We start from the raw sequence: 26,715 nt of genomic DNA, 5'->3' as shown, positions 1-26,715 counted from the left end.
GTGAGTGAGTGAGTGAGTGTGTGTGTGTGTGTGTGTGTGAGTGAGTGAGTGAGTGAGTGTGTGTGTGTGTGTGTGTGTGTGTGTGTGTGAGTGAGTGAGTGAGTGAGTGAGTGAGTGAGTGTGTGTGTGAGTGAGTGAGTGAGTGAGTGAGTGTGTGTGTGTGTGTGAGTGAGTGAGTGAGTGTGTGTGTGTTTGTGTGAGTGAGTGGGTGAGTGAGTGAGTGAGTGAGTGTGTGTGTGTGTGTGTGAGTGAGTGAGTGAGTGTGTGTGTGAGTGAGTGAGTGAGTGAGTGAGTGAGTGAGTGAGTGAGTGAGTGAGTGAGTGTGTGTGTGAGTGAGTGAGTGAGTGAGTGAGTGAGTGTGTGTGTGAGTGAGTGAGTGAGTGAGTGAGTGAGTGAGTGAGTGAGTGAGTGAGTGTGTGTGTGTGTGTGTGTGTGTGAGTGAGTGAGTGTGTGTGTGAGTGAGTGAGTGAGTGAGTGAGTGAGTGAGTGAGTGAGTGAGTGAGTGAGTGTGTGTGAGTGAGTGAGTGTGTGTGTGTGTGTGTGTGTGAGTGTGTGTGTGTGTGTGTGTGTGTGTGTGTGTGTGTGTGTGCTACACCCTCCGCTCAGTGCTCGGTTGCTCCTCCAGCAGCCTGGCTGCAGTTCAGCTGGCTGAAGCCCGGCAGAGTGACTCGTCCGTGGGTGAAGATGTCTCGGTCGAGGCCTTGGTTCATTCTCTTGACGAGGTTCTTCTCGTATAACAGCGGGTGATAAGCACCGAACGTGCAGGCGGCGTCGGAGAAGTGCTGGTAGTAATGGCAGAGCTCGGTCTTCCTGCGGGACGGCAGGAACTCGTAGACGTGCACCGCCTCGCACAGAGACATCATCAGGGCGGTGCCTGGGAGGGACATGATGGAGAGAATGGTTACTCTTCAGTAGAGACGTCCTGATGAAGATAAACATTTTTCTAACATTATTTTTTATCAATTCTTGTGACTTTCTCTCTAAAAGCCCACATCCTTTAATCATTAATGGCTACTTTTGTGTTGTGAATGATAAATTATGAATTCAGGACGAGGAAAAATGATGAAACATGGCTTTACTGTTTGAATCGAACTGACTGATGAATCAAATCCCTTAATCATTCATCGTGAGCTGGATGTAAGCTGTGACACATTTATCACAAAGTGCCTCCCTGCAATCCGGCTCAGATTGAGCTCCATCAGGATGAGAGCACAAAGGAAGGAAGAAAGAAAGAAAGAAAGAAAGAAAGAAAGCTCGGCGCAGTAAAAAGGTGTAGATGCTAACAGCTGGTCTCCACAATCGGACACAAAACAAGAGCAAACTGTACTAAGCAGTAAAGTCTATTTAAGTTTGATTTTCTGGGTTATGGTGTCAGTGTTTTTGTGTTATGAAGCAGATAAAGCTATTCAGAGCTTATATCCTGACAGCTGTTTGATACGACCAGAACTCAGGATCTAACTAACCCTAACCACGGCCAAGCTGGCTGACATAAAAAGGCGACTGTAAACTCTGGTCGTGATATAGGGGAGAACGGGGTTGGTTGTCACAAAGGTTGGTTGGCACACTCGTTATATCTCGCCACCAGGGGGCACTGTCTCTCAAATTGGGGTATGGACATTTCCAGAATTAGGATCAGAGCTCACCTACATAGTCTTCTCTGGAGTAAGACAGCTGAACTTGAGGTGAGAGGACTTTTTGTGTTTTTCATGTCAAATTGTAAATATTCAGCTCCTCAGTATTTTTCTTCTAGGCTTTTAAACGATGGGTTTATAACAAAACAAGTGTTACCCTTACAAAGTGTGAGGAGAAAGCTATAGTTTAGATTTGTATTAGCTAGCTAAGTAGTTGTTAGATGGTTGTTAGCCTTGATGCTAGCAAAAAATTCCAGTTGGGGTTGGTCGTCACATTCTCTGTGGGATTGGTTGTCACATGTAACAACCAACCCCTATGTTGGCAAAATCATGCATGGTGAAATAAGTTGGAGTGCAGAGACCCTACATTTGCCATCACTGTAACTCAGACAGTGACTGCATGTATCCTAGTTGAGTAGGCCGTTATTGTTCAGCCTATTTGTTTTGTTCTTTATGTTATGTCGGCTGGCCTAAAGATGTGTTTCCTGTTCATGTTCCTTGCTCATTTTATGTTAAAATGCATTAAGTTATGTGGGCCTATCACTTGTCAATTCAACTTTCAAAATTAGTTCTGCCTTCTTGCCTTTTAAAATATTTTTCCCATTGAAATAACTTTGTGACAACCAACCCCATAGTGTGTGACAACCAACTCCATAGTGTGTGACAACCAACCCCATAGTGTGTGACAACCAACCCCTTAGTGTGTGACAACCAACCCCTTAGTGTGTGACAACCAACCCCTTAGTGTGTGACAACCAACCCCACAGTGTATGACAACCAACCCCATAGTGTGTGACAACCAACCCCATAGTGTGTGACAACCAACCCCTTAGTGTGTGACAACCAACCCCTTAGTGTGTGACAACCAACCCCACAGTGTATGACAACCAACCCCATAGTGTGTGACAACCAACTCCATAGTGTGTGACAACCAACCCCATAGTGTGTGACAACCAACCCCACAGTGTGTGACAACCAACCCCACAGTGTGTGACAACCAACCCCATAGTGTGTGACAACCATCCCCATAGTGTGTGACAACCAACTCCATAGTGTGTGACAACCAACTCCATAGTGTGTGACAACCAACCCCATAGTGTGTGACAACCAACCCCACAGTGTATGACAACCAACCCCATAGTGTATGACAACCAACCCCATAGTGTGTGACAACCAACCCCATAGTGTATGACAACCCCATAGCGTATGACAACCAACCCCATAGTGTGTGACAACCAACCCCACAGTGTATGACAACCAACCCCATAGTGTATGACAACCAACCCCATAGTGTGTGACAACCAACCCCATAGTGTATGACAACCAACCCCACAGTGTATGACAACCAACCCCATAGTGTGTGACAACCAACCCCATAGTGTATGACAACCAACCCCATAGTGTGTGACAACCAACCCCATAGTGTGTGACAACCAACCCCATAGTGTATGACAACCAACCCCATAGTGTATGACAACCAACCCCATAGTGTGTGACAACCCCATAGTGTGTGACAACCAACCCCATAGTGTATGACAACCAACCCCACAGTGTATGACAACCAACCCCATAGTGTGTGACAACCAACCCCATAGTGTGACAACCAACCCCATAGTGTGTGACAACCAACCCCATAGTGTGTGACAACCCCATAGTGTGTGACAACCAACCCCATAGTGTGTGACAACCAACCCCATAGTGTGTGACAACCAACCCCATAGTGTGTGACAACCAACCCCATAGTGTGTGACAACCAACCCCATAGTGTGTGACAACCAACCCCATAAACCCATAGTGTGTGACAACCAACCCCATAGTGTGTGACAACCCCATAGTGTGTGACAACCCCATAGTGTATGACAACCAACCCCATAGTGTATGACAACCAACCCCATAGTGTGTGACAACCCCATAGTGTGTGACAACCCCATAGTGTATGACAACCAACCCCATAGTGTATGACAACCAACCCCATAGTGTATGACAACCAACCCCATAGTGTATGACAACCAACCCCACAGTGTGTGACAACCAACCCCATAGCGTGTGACAACCAACCCCATAGTGTGTGACAACCAACCCCTTAGTGTGTGACAACCAACCCCTTAGTGTGTGACAACCAACCCCATAGTGTGTGACAACCAACCCCATAGTGTGTGACAACCAACCCCACAGTGTATGACAACCAACCCCATAAACCCATAGTGTGTGACAACCAACCCCATAGTGTGTGACAACCCCATAGTGTGTGACAACCCCATAGTGTATGACAACCAACCCCATAGTGTATGACAACCAACCCCATAGTGTGTGACAACCCCATAGTGTGTGACAACCCCATAGTGTATGACAACCAACCCCATAGTGTATGACAACCAACCCCATAGTGTATGACAACCAACCCCATAGTGTATGACAACCAACCCCACAGTGTGTGACAACCAACCCCATAGTGTGTGACAACCATCCCCGTCATGGGAGGATAGTTAATTCCCTCTTTGTTACAATGAGTTGGAAAATGAGAGGGATACACATTTCGAGCCAACACCTTAAGCTTCAATTTAATGTAGGAATGACTTTTGAAAGATGTTTTGATGATGAGCAATCATCAAAACAGTAAAAAGTGTGACAACCAACCCCGTTCTCCCCTACTCCTCCATCACATGACAACACTCCCTCTCAAATTCGCAGTCTATTTAAGCTGCAAATTTCCAATCGATGCCTTTACTGGCCATCAACGGTACTGCATGCATTCTCACAGCTCCATCAACACCAGCAGCATGTCTTTATTGGGAGAAAGGGCGGAATAGAGACGGAAACTGGGAAGAGAGAGAGAGAGAGAGAGAGAGAGAGAGGGAGGACACTGCAAAGGGTCATGGCATTAAACTCTTTCATTCTCCTGCTCTCTGTGCTTTTATTTTGATAGCTTGAAAGAGGAAACAAGAAATATGGATGGTTATCTCTCTTTGTGCATGCTGCATATGTTATAGATAAAGATCTTAAAACAGGATGTGGTGTCAGAGTTTCACGCACCGAGCATGCCGGAGGAGGGCGGGTTCTTCTGAATGGGTTCAGCCATGTTGTCCTGTATTCGTTGCCACAGCTGCCACTCATAGCGAGGATGGAGGATGTAGAAAGGCTGCATAGGATGGAGCCTCTTGTATTTCTGGAACATGGTGAAGATGGGGTAGTCTGTCTTGCTGAGCCACTATGAGCGCAGACAGAAGGTGGGACATGTTTAACACAGCTGCAGGTCGGTCTGGTCTGATCGTACACAGGTACACAGAGCAGGAGCAGGAGCAGGAGCAAAGGTGTTTACAGATAGCAATGAAAGATAAAACTCTCCATCTTTGAATCCTTTTATTGTGGAGTGTGTGATTTAAACGTCACCTGAGTGAGGTTAGCAGAGAAGGGGGCAGGGTCCCAGGCCAGCAGAGTACCTGAGCTGTACAGAGAGCTGGAGAGGAAGTGGTGGTCATCAGACGCCATCAACTGGAACAAAGGTAAACATTCAGTTAACACACACCTTAAAATCTGAAACATATAAACGTTTCAAAGCAGGAACATCAGCTCATTGAAGAGCGGCTCTCCTTAAACTCCTTTAAATATAATCTTCAGATCAACACATGCACTTTTTCTTTCAATCAAACTTACATTTGACATGAATTGAGACCGCTTCCAGCTTCACAACTGACCAAGAGTCACATTTCATTTTTTGTTTTGAGTCTCGTCTGAACTTTTGATTGACTTTCTGCAGGCTGTCATGGTTACCTGTGAGTTGATGAGGCGTATCGTGGTTTTTGACCCGACGTCCTTCTCGTAGCCCGTGGTAGGGGCGCCGTTGAAGCGAATCACAGCATCATGAGAGTCTGGGATGAGATATTTAAAACAGAAAACAGGTTTAAGAGAAGTGAAGCTTTCCACAGTGTGTAGTATTTAAAGGTACAGTGTGTAGTATTTAAAGGTACAGTGTGTAGTATTTAAAGGAGCAGTGTGTAGTATTTAAAGGCACAGTGTGTAGTATTTAAAGGTACAGTGTGTGGTATTTAAAGGAGCAGTGTGTAGTATTTAAAGGAGCTGTGTGTAGTATTTAAAGGTACAGTGTGTGGTATTTAAAGGAGCAGTGTGTAGTATTTAAAGGTACAGTGTGTAGTATTTAAAGGAGCAGTGTGTAGTATTTAAAGGAGCTGTGTGTAGTATTTAAAGGTACAGTGTGTAGTTTTTAAAGGTACAGTGTGTAGTTTTTAAAGGTACAATGAGTACTGTAGAGTACTGTTGTAAAACAATCTGATAATAATGCCTCATATGTCTGGTTCACTGCTTTATTTTCAGTAGCAGCCCATCCTGTCTTCACTGTCTCTCTATGTAACGGATCTACCACCGTTCGTTTTAGCTCCTGGCAGTTTTGGGTCAGAAATATGAATGTAGATCCGTTCTCTTTCTGAGCTTTCCTGCTTTTGTAATACTATCCAACGTGGAAACAACAGCACCTCCAAGCTGTGCTTTACGTAAACATACACGTTGAACTGTCTCACCTATCTCTTTGCCAAGCCCGGAGTTTAGGATCGACCCTGCAGACGCCACCACAGCGCAGCTCTTGTACGGTCCGAGTTCAGAGGTCAGCTGCTGCTGCGGCAGCAGAGGGGCCCAGGGAAGCAATGAGAACGGGTGGAGGTCAGAGGTCAAAGTTAGCACCTCAACCTTTTCCTTCATTTGGCAGAGGAGCTCCGGGCCGCTCAGCTTGGGCCTGCTGGCCACTCCACCAGGTCCAGATAATTCAATGCCAAATTTATTCATCGCCTGAATGATGTTCATCAAGAAAGAGACAAAAACGTAATATTTGATGTGCTCAGAAATAATAAATAATAAAAACAATCATGACAAAGGTGCAGATATCAGAGTTTAATTTGGGGTTCATGTCAAACTTCTTCCTGAAAAATATTTTTTTCTTCCAGAATCAGACTGCGGTTTGAATATATTGTAACCTCTCTGATAACTCTGTACCACCTTCTTGGGTCTGATTCACAATGTTCAGACAATTTACAGATGAGACATCTCATCAATAATATAAATGATCCGTTTTTAAAGCCTTTATTTGAAGTTTAGCAGCTAGACTAACAGAGAGAAATTTGGACCTGCATTCAAAGAGATGTTGGCGCATAAGTCTTTGTTCCCCCAGATGCCAAACCAAAGTCATTTGTTGATGATCAGTGTGTTCACTGTTTACTTTAAGTGTAAATTAAACTCTGACTGATACAGTTTGTGTTTTTACTCACCTTATAAGTCTGCACCACCTTCTTCAGCCTGTTTCCCAGCATGCTACTGGACATCTCGTCGCCCCAAACCTCCCCCCGAAGCCCATTGGGCCCGAAGAACTCTGAGTCCTCTCTCCCGCTCAGCTCCACCTTCCACCAGCCTCCAAACAGGGTCTCCAACGCACGAGTGAAGGGGCGCAGCAGCATCCGAGTGAAAAAACCAGAAGGCTCTCTGTCTTTTGTCTTTTGCTTTGACGTCGACCCCACGGCTTCCTGGGTTCGGTTTGGAGAGGAGAGGATGGGGATTGGAACATTGAAACATCCAGGATTTCTTTGTACTTACTATGTTACAACTCACTCATAGATCAATTGCAATGTTTGATTGACAAGCTCACAGATAGTAACTGTGCTAGTTGTTTTTTTTGTAACCCCCAAACTCTATGCAAAAAAGTAAGACAATGATTTGTACCTCCTGAGCTAACATTCCGTTTTGTGACTACAAAGGATTGAAAGGAGGAAATCAGCTACAAGGTTTAGCTAACATCAACTGGCCTTCAAAAACAAACATTGTAGCAATGAAATATGAAGCAGACCTTAACAACAGAGTGTGTACGAGGTTGAGCCCGGGTCCTTGCCCGTACCCCGAAGAGGGCGTCCGTGACGGGCACGCTGTTTTCTGCACAGATGGCATAGAGCAGAGCCATAGAGATGCAAGAGAGGGTCATACAGACCACTCCACGGCGAGTCCGACACTTCAGACACCACAGCAGGCGGACTCTGTCCATCGCTGCCCCGGAGATCTGCCGAGCACACACATATAGAGTGTACCGGTGAAAAAAGAGAATGAAATCTTCGGAAATGTGTTGATAAATTCAGAAATAAAACTCTATTCTTTATTTTTTTAACCGCATCCTTTGGACATTCCATCTTTTTCTCAACCAACGTCTCACAAGCGTCTAGAGTAACAGTCGGCCCAGGATTGTCATACAAAAGGAGTAAAACAAAAGGATACCATGGAGACTAAGTAGTGGAAGTAATGGACATAGTACAAGCAGTCGAAGTAGTGGATGTGGTAAAAGTAGAGGAAGAAGTAGAAGTAGTGGAAGTAGTAGAAGTATGGGAAGTAGTAGTAGTAGTGGAAGAAGTAGTGGAAGTGGTAGAAGTAGTAGAAGAAGAGGAAGTAGTGAAAGTAGTGGAAGAAGCGTAAGTAGTGGAAGTAGTAGAAGTAGTGGAAGTAGTGGAAGCGGTAGAAGTAGTAGAAGAAGTGGAAGTAGCAGAAGTGGCAGAAGTAGTTGAAGAAGTGGAAGTGGTAGAAGTAGTGGAAGTGGAAGAAGTGGAAGTGGTAGAAGTAGTCTGGTCTTCTATAAAAAAAAACTGCCAGACAACTTCAGCTCCTGTCACAAGTAGCATTGATTTAATTGACAAATGACTTTTATTATAGTTATACCTTTTTTTCTGATAAAAAACAGAAACAAATACAAAGTACAAACATTTCACGTTTGATGTCAAGGAAAACAAGCTGCTTTATAAACTTTGTGGAGTGACTAACACAAAAAACAAACGCGCAACAAACTCCACATTCTGGTAATAATTCTCATTGCTTTCATGCATTTGTCAATGGCAGGTTTTTTTTCTGGTACAACCAGCTACCGAGGTCAGTTTAATATTTGACATTTGTCTACTTTTTTCCTCTGATACCTTTGAAAGGTTAGTGTCAAAGCTTTGATGTGTCCATGTTTGGGGATATCTTAGAATGCATATTTGGTAAAAAAAAAAAAAAAGAAGTTTTGATCAACTCTTAATCATCAGAAATAAAAAAGCTGTTAGGAGCACAGAGAACTGAATGCCAGTCCAGTCTCTGTGATCCCAGGACTGTTTAGGGATGGTTGTACAATAGTTTTTTAGTCCTCACAAACACATGAGTGTGTTTATTGAACTTTTATTTGAAGACTTGGAAAACAGATACAGCCACAGTGGCTAAAGAAAGAATGCATTTTTCCTGGCTAGGAGTAAAAATATTATTCTATGTTACCACTTGTATCAGCACTTTCCTTAACATAGTCCATCAAAGAGGACAGCACAGCAGCATTGGATAGGTGGAGACCTGTTGTCTTAAGCAAGATTTTTTTTTTCTCACAGGTGGGGTTCAGGTTTTCATTTTGGCAGCTTGCCTTTAGGTTGGGGTCGTTAAGTTTATTTTTAGGCTTTTATGCCTTCATTTGATAGGATAGCTGAAGAGAGACAGGAAATGTGGGGAGTAGAGAGCGCGGGAAGACATGCAGGACATGGTCACGGCCGGGAGTCGAACCGGGGACCTCTGCGACGAGGGCTGCAGCCTCTGTACATGGGGCGCTTAGACCGCTAGGCCACCAGTACCCCCAAGTTTTTGTTTTTGCATCAGTTTTTGGACCTCTCCATTTCCTGTCTCTCTCAAGCTGTCTTATCAAAAAATCTTTAAAAACATTCATGAAAGATAAGCCACAATCAGTTATGCAGGATATCTGGTCTTTCTGCCCTTTTGAAACAGACATTCCAGCACTCCCTCCACACATACACTTATATATACATATATACATACACACATACTTACACATGCACATGTATACATGTGTACATAAATACACATACATACATACACACACACACACACACACACACACACACACACACACACACACACATACATACGTATAAATAAAGGAACTCCAAAGTACGAGAAAAAACATAACAAGACGTCCAGAGCATAATAACATGTTACAAAATTATGAACGCCTTTTTGAAAAAAAAAGTTTTAAGAAGTGATTTAAAATTAAAAACAGAAGTAATGATGTATATGTTCTTTGTTCTGTCTCTTACCTGGTTTAGTTCTCTTGTTGTGGTCTTCACTCATGGACAGTCTGGTTTTGTAAAATCAAAACAAAGCTCACCAGTTTTGTACACACTTGTGCCATCCTCTGGGCCACACCCTTTATGCACTAGCCTTACTAGCCTTACACACACTTACTGTGTTCTCTGAACCTCCTCTTCAATGTCTCTCAAGAGGCTGTAATTGAGCATTGAAATGGCCATGTTACAAGTATAGACAATAAGAAAATATAGGATTAGAAAAGACTTCCTGAAGGACAGGCAATCAATCTGTCAATCAATTCATTACTTGAAATTACTTTAACATGTTTACAAATATTTAAATAACCTGGGTTTGATTTCCATAATCCAAGTTCTGGATCTGATCTAATCAGCCAGCACTCTCTAACTAGTAAACTGGAGAACTAGTAAACTTTACTTTAGGCACAGTTTAAATTCCAGTATCCCTTAGTCTTACAAATTACAGTTAGTAAAAGTCTACTCACTATTTAAAATTTGTGTGGTCAACTAATGGCAATGGCAAAGTACAGAACGAGCTCTGAACTTTATTCTTTATTCTGATCCTCATTAGCTTCCACCAAGTGGTCGCTAGTCTTCCTGAGGTCCACACAGAAAACCAAAATAATAAAAACAGCTATTCAAAATCACACATTATCCATAAAACATGAATGCAATAAAAGACCATTCTAAAATTTAAAAAAATGTAAATACATTAATAAATGAGGTATCTCTGCAAATAAACAATAAGTGGCGTTAAATTGTCATACATAATTTATCTGAACTAGTTGAATTGTTTCATAACACTAGAAAAATAACTTCACTTCAATCTTCACTTATGGTCAACATACATCTATCATCTAAGAGCACAACCATATCTGAAAATAAAAGGATGCATACATTTGAACAATGTAAACATTTTCTGTTTGAAACTTTGTTCCAAAAGTTTTCATATTGATATCTCTAATGTTGCTGATATTTATGTATTATTATTATTTTTCAATAATAGACGGAGGAGTAAATTCAGCATGGTTTTTACACAAAAGTTAGAACAGTCAAATTACCATGACACATAGTGAACCTGGGTCTGTACTCGTTGCCTCTTTGCCCACTCAGTAATTCAGGCCTCAATGTTTTTGTGTGCTGGCAAAAACAAGGAAAGTTCACTCCATATGCCTTTCTTCTCAGTTTAGGAGACGCCTCCGATTTTAAGCTTAAAATAAATATTTAGAGAAAGCTCTTTGTTAACTCCGATCATTTGATCTGTCATGTTGTGACTACGCTCCTGCTCGGTGCCTCAGGTCAGCTGATCTGCTGCTCCTGGAGGTACCGAGGGCAAAACGGAAGCTCAGAGGGGATAGAGCTTTTTCTGTTGCTGCTCCAAAATTATGGAATGAGCTTCCCCTCCACATTAGACTCCTCACCGTCCATTTTTAAAACTCGTCTTAAAGGTGACATATCACGCTTTTTTCATCAACATATATTGGTCTAAGAGGTCCCCAAAACATGGCTTTAAAGTTTATGCTCAAAAAAACACTTTGAAATCAGATTCTGGTCTGCCTGAAAAGCCCTCTTCTTCAGCCCTCCTCAGAACAGTCTGTTTTCTCTCTGACCACGCCCCCTCAGGAAGTGGGTGTGCCTCGGCTGTCCAGCACGTTGATCTAATGTTTACATGTTGGCTGAATATATACGGCTGCTCAGAGATCACGTTACTTCAACCCTCTGAATCTGATCCAGAATCTGATCCTGACGGAGAGGCGCCTGCAGCAGGACCTTTCTGAAGGATTGGTCATAGATTTAGTGTTTCTTGTTGTTTTATTTATCAGTATGTAGACGTGTGTCTTGGTACACAGCTACGAGCATGTAGCTATGTGGCTATGCTAACTAGCGCTAGCACTTATCCATGATAAATAAAAATCATCCACTAGATCTTCAAATCTGCAGACGTGGGGAGTAAAACCGACCTCTGCCAGAAAGGCAGCAGGACCTTTTATGAAGTATTGGTCACAGATTTAGTGTTTCATGTTGTTTTATTTGTCAGTATGTCGACGTGTGTCTTGGTACACAGCTACAGCTACAGCTACAGCTATGAACATGTAGCTATGTGGCTATGCTAATTAGCGCTAGCACTTATCCATGATAAATAAAAATCATCCACTAGATCTTCAAATCTGCAGACGTGGGGAGTAAAACCGACCTTTGTGTTTATTAAGAAAGCCTACAACTAGCATGCCTCCCTCCTAAGCTCCTTGTTAGTACACATGTGTGCAGGGAATGAAAAACAGAGGAGGGGTTGAGTTGTATTTTATACAGTCTATGGGCTGAACAAGCTCCGAGCTCTGACTCCGTGACAGACCGGATATTGTTGTTATGTAACAAAAACACTGAAGTCTAAAACGGCTCGTTTCACACACATTTACAGAAAGATGTAGAAATCAAAACAGGGGCAGAATGGATTTTTTTCATTCTCGGGGGGTTTGTAGACATGCCAGGGACACAGATTTTAGGTAAAGAACCATTAAAAAGTCCATTTTGCATGATATGTCACCTTTAAAACCCATTTTTATTCCTAGGATTTTAACTCTGCATGAGACCCTGCTCCTGTTTTAGTGTTTTATGGTTTGTTTTTATTTATTGTTTTATTGTTTTTATTGTTTTATTATCCTGTGTTTTAATTGTTTTTATGCCTGCGTTGTCTATTTATGTACAGCACTCTGTTCCGGCTGTGGTCATTTTAAAGTGCTTTATAAATAAAGTTGAGTTGAGTTGAAATTAGCAATTTTTATTAAGTTATTAAGCAATCTAAAATAAGCCGTTAAGTACTGAGGTGAATCATCCCTTTAGGTGTCTGAGGTTGATCACTGATAACATAATTATTAAAGTGTAGCTTCAAGATTTTTTCCAGTGTTTCCTACATGTGCATTTACATATTTTAACCGTCAAAAACACAAGGGCCCTCATTTGTCAATCGTGCGTACAACTGAAAAACTGGGTGTACGATCATTTCCACGTACAGGTTGGCATTTATCAATCTAGAAGTGGGCGGAGGATACGACCAAATCCCATGCAAGGTCTCAGCTCATGTAGACATGTTTTCATGTCATGTTTTCTTTATTGATTTACTTTAAAAACTGCTTTCAGTAATTATCAATACTCCCATGTACACAGTGAACTCTCTATGGAGAGTTTCCTGTCTGGTTTTTAACTCTGCTCCCCCTGAATTTAAGAACCTGTGTCCCTAAGACTCCTAGGCTTGACATTTTAAATCCTAGGTTGGCATCTTTCATTATTAAAGATTTTATTATTATTATTATCAGTGCTTTTTTTTTTTTTTTTAAGTTATATTTTTGGACCTTTATTGTTAAGACAGCTGAAGAGAGACAGGAAATGTGGGGAGTAGAGAGCAGGGGAAGACAGGCAGCAAATGGTCGCAGCTGGGAGTTGAACCGGCGATGTCTGCGATGAGGACTGTAGCCTCTGTATGTGGGGCGCTTAGATCGCTAGGCCACCAGCGCCCCTTATTATCAGTGCTTTTATATTTAAAAGTTTTAAGCCCGGCCTCATGTGCAGCGGCTCAAACTGGTGTTCTTGATAAGTTGGATTGTTTTTTTATCCTTAACTGTAAAAAAAAAGCTGCTAAGCAGTTGTGTCCACCATTAAGTGGAAAACATAGTAATCTGGATCAGTCTGAAAATGGAACAAAATATCCTCCAGAGTGTTTCTAGTAGAAAATGGACTTAAGCTCTTTTTTGTTGACATAGTTTAAAATGAACACGAGTCCACACTCTTCTTCAGAAAGACACTGTCTTGATCTTTTACAACAACAAACACATAAAACCAAAGATCCATATCAAAGTATATAAAACAAGATTAATCCAGTTCAAATGTAAACCAACCGTTCTTAACTGATCAGTGACGAACAAAATATAAAGCCTTCATAACATTCTGCAAAATTTGAACTGAGATTAAATAATGTACATTTGAGCTGAAAACTCTAAGATAAATGTGATTCAGGTGTTTCAGAGAGGGTGAATCACCTCTAAATTTCATTTCACAGACATTACAAACATGCTCTTTGTAATTTTTAAACAAAAGAAAAAAGTTTCTAGTTCAACTTTGGTGTGTTTGCATGATAATTACACACAAACAACTGAAAACATGGAATGATACTGGTTTTACTCAGTGATACTCACAACACACTGAGACAGTGGTTTTGTTATTTACAATTATACATTTTTTTAGCAGACACTTTTGTCCAATGAGAACATCACGACTGAATGCCACAACACAGCTTCAGGTGCTGAAAGGAAGAACACAGAGGCAATGAACAGGGTGCATCATCACCAGTATCATCATCGTGAATATCCTATTCAAAATTGGCAGCACCCGCAATGATCATTATTATAATCGTTAACACCAGTATAATACTATTTGTGGGGGTCCATAGAGGATCTGGGTCTTTTGCGTTTGCGACACAGGGCCTTTTTGTGATAAGAACCAGGCGCCTTTCACTGGCAGAGCATACCAGAGGGGAGGGAGTCTAGACTTGGACGAGGGGTTTCAGGGAGCAGGAGCTGTTGTGGTTTCTGTTTTGTAAGCAGGTTATCTAATTTTATGGGAGTTGTAATTGGGAGCCAGTGAAGGGGCATTCAGATGGAGGGACGTCCTGTTTTGGGCCGGTTGAAGACCAGTTGCGCTGCTGCTTTATGAATCAACTGCAGAGGTTCGACTGTGCATGCAGGGAGGCCTACCAGTTAGGAGTTGCAGAGGTACATGCATGATATTACAGGAGCCTGAACCAGGAGCTTTGTTGCATGCTTTGACAGGTAGGGTCAGATCTTCCTGATATTGTACATGGCAAATAGGCCTTGACCAACCAAGGCCACATGAACCTGGTTGTCAACTATGTCACCCAAGTTCTGGAAAGACTCAAAGGGCATGGGTTTGGGTTGGTCCAATGTGGATATTGATCTGTGAGCTCAGTCTTAGACAGGTTCAGCTGATAAATGGCGTTCCTTCATCCTTTGAGAAATATCAGCAAGGCATGACGGGATCCTTGCAGGGACCATGGCGTTATCTGGTAGGAATGCCAAGAGGAGCTGGAGAATGTCTGCATAGCAATGGTTTGAGAAACCATAGGAATGACCATTGGTCTTTCTGATGAAGTCAACAACAGCTTCAGCTATAGGATCTGACTCTACTATGAACAGATTCAGTATGAAGTCATTGACTCCAGAGCCGAAGGCGTTCTGGATGATCTCTAACTCTTTCTTGTCCTCTTCAGTGAGGGGAACAATAGGTAGGACCAGGATGAAGGCATGGACACCTTCAGGATCACACAGGGAGACACACCTGAATGATTCCTTCATCACTGTCTCCAGAGGTTTTCCACACAGAGCAGGAAGCTCCACCAGGGAAACCCAACGTCCACACACCTCTCTCTGATGTTTAACACACTCTGATGAGCTGGAGGCTGAATGAAGACCTGTCTGACCTAAAATGAACTTTGCTGCTGAAGTCTTCCCTGCTCCTCTCCTCCCCCACAGGACCAGGTTTAAAGCTGGTTTCATGTGTCCAGACTTTGGTCTTATGGACTCCCAAGTGTACGTGAGGAAGGTTCCTTTATTTTCTCGCTCTGTGTTCTCAATCTGTGTCAGTAATGACCGGTAGTTATCTTCAGCCATGCTGTAGTGTCGTCCTCCACAGTCTTTAAGTAGTCGTGTGAAAGGGTCATCTTTTTCACTTGACTCATGTGTGCTGATGACCACTGAGTACTGTGAAGCATCTTGACCAAACAGACTGAGGATGAACTTCAGTGTGAGTCTGTTCTCTTCAGTGAAATCAGAAGGTTTCACTAACAGCAGCAGAACATTTGGTCCTGGATGGCAAAGATTCACGCAGTGTCTCATCTCTTGTCTCACTGTTTCCACTGACAGACTGAGCATGTCTGGAGTTTTCACTACTTGACACTGTTTCCCTCCACATACTCCACTGGCTTCCTCACACTGTTTGCTTGTAAAGGTTTTCAGGACATTAAACTCTCTTTTTCCAGTGAGGAAGTTTCCAAGTGTTGTCTTTTTTTCATCACTCTTCCCAAACAACACAATCCTGTGAGGAGGAGCTGGAATAAAGAAATCAGAAGGTTCAGTTCACTCAGTGACAGATTATTGAGACTTCATTAGACTTTATAATATGCGTTTTCATTTTGTATTATTTATGATATACAAGGAGCATCATTAAGGGCCTAGTCTGAGTAGACCTCTTTCATTACAGCCAGAGACTAGGGTACACATACCTGTCAAGTATGTTGACATTTGATAAAATCTCATCCTCATGTAAGGACTGCTTTTACTTACATTGGCTTGAAGTGCTTCTCTCCATCCTTGTTGTCAAACCTGAAAGATAATAAAGATTCATTGATTATATTATAACCCCAATTCTGAAAAAGTCAGGATGCTGAGTGAAATATTATTAAAATTATATATATATATGAATATCTATTATTATCAATTATTATTATTTTAATACATTATTATTCATTATTACTATTATTATTTTAATACGTCATCAATAGAATAATATTAATGGAGCAATGTGTAGAAGTTAACATTTATCAGAGCAGATTTGGTGGAAAAGAGAAATAATATCTATGTTCAAATTAGTGTTTAATCAAGTGTATAAAACACTAGTTTCATTTTTTGAAACTTAGAATAAGTATGCATTTTAACATAAGGAGCGGGTCTCCTGATGGCGGCTGTCATCATGTTTCTACAGCAGCTCAGAGCGGACAAAACAGACAAAACAGACAAAACGGACAAAACAGACAAAACGGACGAAACGGACAAAACGGACAAAACGGACGAAACAGAGCAAACTGCATATTATTATTCTGTGCCTTGCTGCCGATAGCATTGTATTGATAGCAAAAAAATGGACTAATGGGGGACCACGCACATTATACATAACATAAGCTTGAATCGGCTTTAGAAAAAACATCTGTGTTTTTTTTCAAGGTGGAAGTCGTTAATGACGCTGAAGTTGCCTTTTGTCTGCTGGAACAGGTAACAGTATAACCTGCAGTAATCTTGAGACTTTGTAACAATATTTATTTGTTTTAAATTGTTTTGTTATTGGAAAGAAACATTGTTACATAAGTTCCGCCCACTCACAGAGCAAACGGTTATGCCAAAGTGTTGTAGGGGTCTGCAAAAATAATAATAAGGCCGTATTTTATAGAAAACTATCGCTGAATATGGTCGAGTATTTCCTGACATGAACTCAAGGGAACCAGCTGTTTCTATGAGCACAAACCAACATGTTCCCTGGCTGTAAGCTGGATATTGACGTGGTTGATTGATACCTGGCGGACGCATAAACGTGAGTTCACGGGCATGGGCATGTCCTAATAGTTTAATGACGTCTTTTAGTCTATTGTTTGACGGTGACACGACACTTTGTAACTAATTACCATTTTTGGGAGAGCTTCCGGTCCTCCACAGTCACCATCACTTAGGTGACGCCAAGGGTTAGGAACAGAGGGGGTCATTCTAGAATCTGACCACCAGATGTCGCTAATATTCCTACTTCTACACACTGCACCTTCAAAATATTATTGTGTATCATATTTTAAAATATCGATAATAACAGAATTGAAAGGTTTGCAAACTATTCATACCCTAGAGCAGGGGTACTCAAATATAAATCTTAAAGGGGCCACAAATAATTTTTTCAATGAGCCAAAGGTCCATTTAATGAGGTCGGTCAGACCATATGCAATAATACTGTAATATTCAAAACAAAATGTCCTTTTGTTCAAAATAACAACAAAAATATGAACTACAGTTGTGCTCATAAGTTTACATACCCTCGCAGAATTTGTGATTTTTTTTGGCCATTTTTCAGAGAATATGAAAGATAAGAGAAACACTTTTTTGTCACTCATGGTTAGAGGTTGGGTGAAGCAAATTATCATCAAACAACTGTGTTTACTCTTTTTATATCATAATGACAGAAACTACCCAAGAAACCATAAATTCAGCCAGGGTATGTAACTTATGAGCACAACTGTAAATGTTGTTGTGTGTTTTTGTGTCATAGATGTGTTGAATCCTGCTTGCAGCTTGATATGATGATTTCAGTGCATTTATTTTGTAGTTCCTACCTTTGAATTTTGAGGAAATGTCTCTTCAGAGTTCCTCTGCTTCGTCTCATAATGCCGTTTCAAATTGGAAATCTTCAGCACAGTTAGTCTCCTGGCATATTAAGCACATGGGTCTTGTGGTGGTTGGAGGGTGAGTGAATTCAAAAGTTTCACTCCATTCTTCTGTCAATCCCTGATTTTCACAGTCCACTTTTCTTTGAGCAGCAAACTTGGAACACACATTTTCGTGGATTCTAGGGTCCTACAGCTGGCAAAGTGCCAATATGTGAACCGCTCCATAAACCAAAGTAGAAGTTAAAAATTGCACTCGCAGCACTGGACTCTGAGTGACCCAGTAACAGCCTGTCTGCGTACCGTTGGCATGGAGACAAGTCCATGGTGACCCGACCAAAACACAGAGTGAAGGGAAAACAGTTCGGGGGCCACTATTGATGGCCTCTGGTCTAGAGCAGGGGTTCCCAAACTTTTCAGCCCGTGACCCCCAAAATATAGATGCCAAAGACTTGCGACCCCCACTGTCCCTCAAAGTGATTTAATGTGGCTTCATTTATCTGATCTGCAGAAAATGAGCCTACCTATATGAGCATGTGGCTGTGTTTCCTGTGCCATTATGAATTAACCTGCTGCTACTGATGCTTTTAATAATTAACTGTTCACTAACACTAAACTTAGGAGTCATCTGGCAAAAAGAAAGGCAGAAAACTCTTTACATTTTCTATTTTCAAGGTTTTATTTCAAGTTTAGCTACTATTTTTGTTGATATTTTTTACAATAAATGGGTAAAATTTACTATTTTTAGATAACTTTTGTCATTCAACTTTTTTTATTGCATTTTTTCAGTATGTCTTTGTTCACCACAAGTTAACAAATTATATACAAGTAACACAAAACCAACAAAGAGAAGAAAAAATAAATCAATTCAAAAAATACACCAATAATAATGATAATAAAGGAATAATCATAATTAACAGTACAACCAAAAAGGAAGATAAACATAAGAAAACAAGCTAAATAAACAAAAATAAATAATAATAAATAATTTGAGAAAAAAAAAACACATTCTGGAAGACATCTAAGGCCCCCCCATTTGTGTCTCGCGACCCCCCAGGGGGTCCCGACCCACACTTTGGGAACCCCTGGTCTAGAGAATAGAGAATAGTGCAAAGTGGTCCTTCAATGTGGCCAAGGACTTGTTTACCTTCATACTGCTGAAAAATATCACCTTATTCAGCCAAAACTGCTTTAACATTTCTTCAAGTTATCAGATTATATTAAGTCCTCAGTGTATATTCAACACCTGTCAGATTATTTCACACATGCTTCAAACATTGATCAGGTCTCTCAGGACCCACCAAGCTTTAAAACGGTCAAATTCAAGACAACATTAAATATCCGATTTTAAAGATCTTATAAAAACAGACAAGGATTGGTTTTCAGAAGTATTTCATGTGATTCAGATGTATTATATGTTTCCTTTTAGGATCACATTTTTTTGCTTTTGCATTTTAGGAATTTGAGTCTGCTCATGATCTGATTGGTGACATCTTATCATTTTCAGGTAAGTCAGAGGAGTGCTGTGTTTTAGAGGGCTCTAAGTTTGTGACTATTGAACAGCAGTCCACTTCATTTGAAAAGACATGAACAGTGTAAGTTAAAAGATTGTAATTTAGGCCTCCAGGATTCAGAGGTCCTTCAGATGTGAGCTTTTTACTTTAAATGCACTTGGACTACAAATCTCCCAAAAGGAGCTTAACTTCTAAATTATTTCTTATGTCAATATTAAGAGAAGGTCCAAGTCATCACATAAAAATATTAAAACACTTTTCATTGTCCTTATTTAGATCTGAAGTTAGAGTAGACTCACCAGATCCTGCAGTCGTCACCGGGCCTCTGTTGGAAACATCCCAGGAAACTCAACTTGAAACAGCAAACCCTAAAAATAATAAAATAAAAAGCAAAATAAATAAAAGTAAGATAATCGTGAGTAAAAGACAAACCTGTCTCTTAGGTTCAGTTCCTAAACCTTTCACTGTGTGCATGTTGGGCGTGGATTGACTAGGCGGACCTGTTCTACAGTGTATATAATTATAAATAATAACTTCATTAAAATATAAAATGTGTAAAGAAGAGTTAAAGACTAAAACATTTGCTCATTTAAAAGTCGACAGACGGACAGTTTTGAGTTTTCTTCCTCGGTCTGTTTAAACCAGTGAAATCTAAAATATAGACTTTGATTTATGTTGATAAAACTTCAGATTCTCACAGAAATTATTCATGTAATTAATGAAACTTTGAACTCATGGATAGTTTTGCCTGGAGTCACAGTTCCTGTTCTTCACTCCACATCCTCTCAGATTGTATTTGATAAATTTGAGCTGAAATCTGTTTCCAGATCAGTTTCTGTGAAAAAACAAACTTTGAGTTTGATCTGAAATGTAACGATGACCTGAGAGTCACAAATACTCAATGCTTTATAATATTTAATATCAGCCCCATACAGTTAAATGATGAGCTGTACTTATTCCCCACATTACTAATGCATCGACTCTATTTGTTTGTTTTGTACTCACCTGCTGGAAACTTTGCTCCGGCTGCACTCAGAGAGGTTTTAAACTCTGCCTTGTAGAGCGACCTGAGTGTTTGAGTATTGTTGTTATTATGAGATGATGATTTATGGGAAGTGAGGATCATTAGAGAGTAGGAAAGAACTCGTCATGATCACATGATTAATTGTGTCGACATATTTCAGAACTGACTCATTTGTTTTACGTGTAACTGACACTAAACCAGACCATTGAGGGCTTTATGATATAAAACTATTAGACCTGATGAATAGACCTTAGAAATTATTCTTCAGAGTTTAATTTCTCTGACAGATTTAACTTTTCTAAAACAATTTTTGTCCCCATCATCACCAAGGTACCTTAAGGTGTGGCTCAAGAAACAACACCTTAGTAAAGATGCTTTGAGCTAAGTGTTTCCTCATACCTTAAGGGCCCGATCTACTAAAGGTTTGCGTGTATAAAAACAGGTGCAAACTTGATAGCGCGCGCAAAGCTGACGTATGAACCGGGAGCACCGAGGATCGCGTCTTTCAAATGAGCAAAATAGCACTCGCAAATCATTTAGCGTGTTTGCCTTCATGAATATGCAGAATACATGTAGATCATCAGAACGCGCAAAATACTAGGAGGAGGAGATGCAAATGTAATCATTTAGCACACGCAATGTGATTTATCAAACCTGAAGCAGATAGTGAGCGGTGTTTTTGCGTCTATATTTAGCACGTTTGAAAGGCAGGTGCAAACTGGCACAGCGTTACGCACACATGGCTGCGGTCACTGTAACGATCATCATAACATCGCTTTACAACATGCCCACAAAAGCTGGGCTTACAAACATTACTACAGTTTTTAGTCAATCAAACCAAGAGAACAAACAAATAATAATAAAACACAAATTAAAAGCAGTTCAGCACCACGGATAGCGACCGCATCATTCTGACACCCACTTTAACTTTTTCATATAATGAGAGCACAGTAGGTCACTGTATCAACAGATATAAAGGTTAGTCAAATTGGCACAGCGGACCACATCTTCACATACAAACACAAAATCAACATGAAGTACTCGGCCTACTCACCACTGTTTGGACGAGCCTTAAGCTCCGTGGACTTGTCCATGATGCACTGTATGTCCATTTTCTTTGATCTGTCATTCTCAATAGATAACATGACATGTCCACTCAGTCTCTCCTGTCCCATCGTGCTCATCAAGGGGTTCTTAGTTAGTTTTAACTTGGAGACTGAGCGCTCACTGAGCCGCCGGGCAGCTTGGTGTAACTCCTCATCTCGTGCTTGCAGCAGTGTGTTGGGGTGAATTGACTCAAACATGTTCCCAGTTCCATTTAAGCTGGTGAATCTGTGGGACAGTTGCTGGATGATGATATCAGGCATTGAAAACGTTCACCTGAAAGTTGCTCCCTGGGACAGTGAGGCGACTGTCTTCATCCAAGTGATGCCTAACTTTTCTAGAGCAAGAGTGGCAGACTAAGCCTCATCAAATCGCTCTCTAAACTCCATCAAAACACTGATTGCGTTTTGGAGTAGAGTAGGAGCGTTTATTTCATTGGCAGATCTTCTGTTTTTTCTCACAGCATTCACCTTTTCACAGATGACCTCCCAAATCACGTTTCTAACGCTGAGATGTCTCTGCTGGAGTTCACCGATGTGTTTATTTGCCTCCTCCACAAAGACCTCCAACTCCATGTCTTCAAACTTCATTTATCGCTTAAGACCACTCTGTTCTCTCAAACTCTCCATGGTGACAGCCGATAGCACACGCAAAATCCTCGTTAAAATAGGGCGGTCCGCAAATTAGCGCTCGTTATTTGGGATCTTAGTAGATCAGGCCCTATGTGTTTACTGTGACCGCCTTTTATAAGAACACCTGAAGAAGAAACACATCCTTAAACAGCCTGGGACAATTTACACACGATCATAATGTCACATTAAGACTCAGTGTGAGTAGAACTTCATAATCACATCATACGGATCACAAGTATCTTTTAAACTCGAGACTGAATTTAAGACAGTTTTACCCAGAGCCGTGTGAAGTGGCTTTAAGTTACCTTTATATACCTGGTTTGAATACAAGCTTTCAAGTGAACCTTTCATTATGAATTAACATGCTGATATAATATAGGCTACTATGGTATCGAATGCCCGACTTGCAACTACCAGACAGAAAAGAGCATTCAAGCCCAACCTGTTGAAACCGGCACAGAAAGCTGTAGTGCACATTGAACCGAACTCACCCAAATATGTTCCATTTTAAGCCAAACGCACACAGGCATCAGAGACATTCTGATTCATGCATCACATTAATCAGCAAATCTATGACATCCAGGCAAACATGTATGCCAGTTTAGCTACTACTTTGCACAGCAGACAAAAATAGAATCTCGTACGTGTTGCTGGACAGGCCTGTGTGTATTGTGCACAGCAGCAACAACAACACCTTAATACGCACATTATTTAACCTGCAAATGACCTTCATTCATAAACACACAGCACTTACACAAACCCATTATAACAGCATCTAGGGGTGGGAACTGATAAGATTTGATTAATGTCAATGCCATCGTCGATTCTGCTTATCAATCCAATTCTTTATCAGTTCTCCTAATGATTCCTGAGGATTTCTTTGAGGGGGAAAAAGTAGTCCTACACAGTCTTCAGCACCAAAAGGAACCATTTTATTTTTTCCAAAATGATGTCTGCACAAGACTGAACCTGAACATATTCAACTTGAACATACTGAACAATAGGTTGACTTCATTCTCGGCCGTGGACCCTTGAGCCTGGAGGAAAACACTTTGAATTTGGAGAGGAAAAATGCATTTCCTCCAGGGGTCATCACGGAGGTATTTTACCCACTCTCAGTGCCTCATTTTCAGCCGTGTGAGTCCGGGTGTGGCCTCTGGTGTAGATTGTTGATGATATAGCTCACTAGCTGCTATCGACTCTAACGGGTTCAGTTCTGAGTTCAAGATTAAAGCGTGAATCGTTTAGCGCTATAATTATACAAAACCACCCTTGATGAAAATTCAGACAAAAACACGCCTCAGCTGTTTCTGCATGAGGTTTAACTCACATGGGGAGGTGGAGCCAAGCATTGTGAGTACAAAAAGCGCAAGACCCCTTGATTGAGGGACTTTCTCGTGGCTGACTTCATGAGTCCAGAACTTTTCAGAGTGAGTGAGTGTGAGTGTGAGTGTGAGTGTGTGTGAGTGAGTGAGTGTGTGTGTGTGTGTGTGTGTGTGTGTGTGTGAGTGAGTGAGTGAGTGAGTGAGTGTGTGTGTGTGTGTGTGTGTGTGTGTGTGTGTGTGTGTGTGTGAGTGAGTGAGTGTGTGTGTGTGTGTGTGTGTGAGTGAGTGAGTGAGTGAGTGTGTGTGTGTGTGTGTGTGTGTGTGTGTGTGGGGGTCCATTGAAGAGAGACAGGAAAGGTGGGGAGTAGAGAGCAGGGGAAGACACGCAGACTTTAGCCTTTGTAAAGGTGGGGGGGAAATTAAACCGAGAGACCAACAGCATGTCTTGCTTCTATTTTTATTTGATATCCTTGAATTTGTTTTCCTTTCTTGAAATAATTTCCTAAACAGTAGATGAACTTTACAACAGTTTCTATAGATCTGTCACAAGGTGTCCTTTTCAGATCTGTCATATGTATAATAACTGTTTTCAACTTAACCCAAAGTACATTTCCATTTGACATATTTTGTATTTACAGACTTTAGAATTTATAAATGACTATATAGTCTAAGGCTTAATAATCTTTTTTGTTCCAACAATTTCTAGAAAACATGGATGGTGTGCCTCTAAAATTCATGCTTAATCTGATAATAATAATAAAAGAGCTAAATAAATGATAAAGAGCTGTACTATCTCCTGCTGTTAACGTTATTTTGATCTGAACACCAATTCAACTTTAAATTCAACTTATACAGCACCTTTCATAAATTCAACAATGCAGCCATAAATGTTTCACAGAGGAACAGTCAGACACGAAGTCGCTTCAGTCTCTGCCATCCAAAGTAGTTAACTTACCAAGTCAAAGTTAGTTTAAACTTGATTTTCTGTTTCTTTCTGAAGTTCTCATTAAAAATCACTTTAAAAGCCATCTTCTGTTGTTTAACGGCAGACTAACGAGGCCGTTAGCATTCTGCTAATCAACGGTCAACGGCTAGTTGGTGAACTTGAAACGGACCGGTCCATGGAGCGGGTCAGCTTCAGCCCGTTAGCCTCCAAAGCAACGTAGGGAGGGGGGGTTAGAAAGACATCCATTATAAAAACGGCCTTCTGACAGTTTACAGCTTGTTTTTAACTCTTTATCTTATTAAAGGTAAAACCATTACAACATCATCAAAACAATACCAACTCTGTGAGGCAGGTGGAGTGGCACCGACCGTCCTTACCCCCCCTCTCCTCTTCAGATGGATCCGTCCATGAAGGGTCAGAGGTCAAGGGTGAAATAATAAAGTGATATCAGAACAGAGTGAGCAGAGATGAATGAAAACACAATTAAACTGGATCATAAAGGACCAGAGGAAAGGGACTGCAAACGGACTACAGAGAGGTGATAGTTGTTCTTTTAGTGTTTGTTCTGTCAATCCTGGAAAGATATTAAACAACTCAATTCTGTTACACATTCAACTTGTACACTGTGATATATTACACAGTACTGTATAGCTGTGATTTAACATTAATTAAGTCAAATACAAATTATAGTAATACTTGTATTAAACAGGGAGTTGTTACATGAAACTACTCTGGGGTCAAATTAACATCAAAATTATGCAATTCTAACCTTGTTGGAATTTAAATCAAAGCACCAGTTACTATAATAATTTACATTTATCATTTAATTAAAAATGAGTGGATACAAATTATCAAATTGTAGTGGAATAAACTTTTTACTTCATGTTAATTTTGGTCTGACAGTAAAGAAGAACATTTGTTGGGAACTCCAGATAAAATAATGAATAATCCAGAACCCATGTGGTCCGTGCTTTAACCTTCAGAAGCATTTTGACGCCTCATAGCTACCTTGAAAATGTTCAAACAGTTGAAAAATGATCTGAAGTCCCTGTATAAAACCTGAACACATACTTGTGAATCAGAAAAAAACATTTGTTGTAGTGCGTCAGAGAACATGGTCTGATCACACTTACTGATGATGTCAGCAAGAGATGGAAAAACAGCCTGATAGTGATAAATGAGACGTATAGTGACTTATAATTTCCTCTCTCTCTTTCAGGTATTTTAAAGCCTCCCTTGTGTTCTGGTTCCTCCATCTTCAACACAATCTGTGGCATAATCCCAATCTGGACCAGGAAACCCACCATCCAGATCAACCTCAGATAGACCTGTACTGCTCTGGAGCTCCCTCTGCTGGGCTCAGCCATGCACACACGAGCAGTCAAGATCAATTTAAGATCATCAGTGAGCTCTGTTCAGTTTTATCAATGTGTTACATATTTAATATTAAAATCAGTCCACACTGAGCTACAAGGAAATATTTTATTCATGTTTTTGTGATTCTTGACAGAGAAACCATGGATCAAACAAAGAGCATACAACTGAAGATCCCTCTGAATTATGTCTCAAGTAAATGGAATCAGTTTGAAATCATTCATTGTTACTTAACATGAAAAACATAAAATATAAAACATCATGTAGCCTCGTCTGAAGAGCACTTTAAATCATATTCATGGTACAATGTCTCAAGAGCTTGACATGTTTTTGTTCTTATTTACATCAAATATACAAAACCAACATCATCTCTAGTGACAAAGAAGAGCCTCAAACTGGAGAGTTCTTTCTGAGCTGTTTACAGTTTCTATCTTTATATAATAACACAAAACAAGAGAAGAAGTCAACATAGATTAAATATAAGGACCATTATTCTAAACAAACAGAACAGAAAATAAAAAACACAGCAGTAAGTTTTTTTACAGACTGAGGAGCCAGCTTGAACAACAGATCCCTGTACCGACTGTTTTAACATAAACAACTTATTATAGATTAAAAATACAATTTAACTTTTCTATGGTTGTTATTTTACAAGCTGAAACTGATAACATATATAAAAAAGTTGATGAGTTATTCATTATTTACATGGTTCTTTAAACTCTGTTTTGTGCTCCTCCACAGTGATCACACTTTGATGAAGATGGTGTTGTGTTCTGCACTCTGCTGTATTTTCTCCTCTCAGTTATCTGCTGACAGAGCTCTTAGAATCACTGTTG

The 26,715-nt window shown here is 40.6% G+C and overlaps 2 protein-coding genes and 1 long non-coding RNA gene across 8 annotated transcripts; 1 reads left to right on the top strand and 2 right to left on the bottom strand.

Moving 5' to 3' along the window:
- Positions 1-526: 526 nt before the first annotated feature.
- On the bottom strand, positions 527-25,162 carry LOC117819078 (beta-galactoside alpha-2,6-sialyltransferase 1-like). 4 transcript variants are annotated; one of them, XM_034692292.1, is made up of 10 exons: positions 24,515-25,162; positions 20,480-20,541; positions 19,774-19,842; positions 7,480-7,686; positions 6,908-7,159; positions 6,167-6,431; positions 5,403-5,500; positions 5,022-5,123; positions 4,665-4,839; positions 527-874 (listed from the first exon to the last, which is right to left on the bottom strand). In XM_034692292.1, exons 4-10 carry the CDS (start codon positions 7,669-7,671, stop codon positions 603-605), a joined length of 1,356 nt encoding a protein of 451 aa, XP_034548183.1. In that variant the 5' UTR covers positions 7,672-7,686; positions 19,774-19,842; positions 20,480-20,541; positions 24,515-25,162; the 3' UTR covers positions 527-602. The 4 variants fall into 4 exon arrangements, with proteins under 4 accessions (XP_034548183.1, XP_034548184.1, XP_034548185.1 ...); XM_034692293.1 differs by lacking the exon at positions 20,480-20,541; XM_034692294.1 differs by lacking the exons at positions 20,480-20,541; positions 24,515-25,162 and having other exon boundaries at positions 19,774-19,960.
- Positions 13,604-16,129, bottom strand: LOC117818541 (GTPase IMAP family member 8-like). Its single transcript, XM_034691478.1, has 2 exons — positions 16,105-16,129; positions 13,604-15,869 (listed from the first exon to the last, which is right to left on the bottom strand). Exons 1-2 carry the CDS (start codon positions 16,127-16,129, stop codon positions 14,734-14,736), a joined length of 1,161 nt encoding a protein of 386 aa, XP_034547369.1. The 3' UTR covers positions 13,604-14,733.
- Positions 24,697-26,145, top strand: LOC117819081. Of its 3 annotated transcripts, none has more exons than XR_004632440.1 (3): positions 24,707-24,721; positions 24,810-25,043; positions 25,736-26,141. It is a non-coding gene; the product is annotated as an uncharacterized LOC117819081 (long non-coding RNA). The 3 variants fall into 3 exon arrangements; XR_004632441.1 differs by having other exon boundaries at positions 24,710-25,043; positions 25,736-25,909; positions 26,016-26,145; XR_004632439.1 differs by having other exon boundaries at positions 24,697-25,043.
- Positions 26,146-26,715: the final 570 nt, after the last annotated feature.

This window comes from Notolabrus celidotus, chromosome 9 (genome assembly GCF_009762535.1).
Source record: "Notolabrus celidotus isolate fNotCel1 chromosome 9, fNotCel1.pri, whole genome shotgun sequence".
Lineage (NCBI taxonomy): Eukaryota > Metazoa > Chordata > Actinopteri > Labriformes > Labridae > Notolabrus > Notolabrus celidotus.
This window is presented reverse-complemented; position numbering and strand designations above follow the sequence as displayed.

Coding starts and splice junctions, on each gene's coding strand:
- LOC117818541 (XM_034691478.1), bottom strand. CDS start 16,129: ATGGAGAGAAGCACTTCAAGCCAAT. Junction 15,870..16,104: donor GAGAAGCACTTCAAGCCAAT/GTAAGTAAAAGC, acceptor TCTTTATTCCAG/CTCCTCCTCACAGGATTGTG.
- LOC117819078 (XM_034692292.1), bottom strand. CDS start 7,671: ATGGACAGAGTCCGCCTGCTGTGGTGTCTGAAGTGTCGGACTCGCCGT. Junction 5,501..6,166: donor CGGGCTTGGCAAAGAGATAG/GTGAGACAGTTC, acceptor ATCTCATCCCAG/ACTCTCATGATGCTGTGATT. Junction 4,840..5,021: donor TCTCTGCTAACCTCACTCAG/GTGACGTTTAAA, acceptor CTGCGCTCATAG/TGGCTCAGCAAGACAGACTA.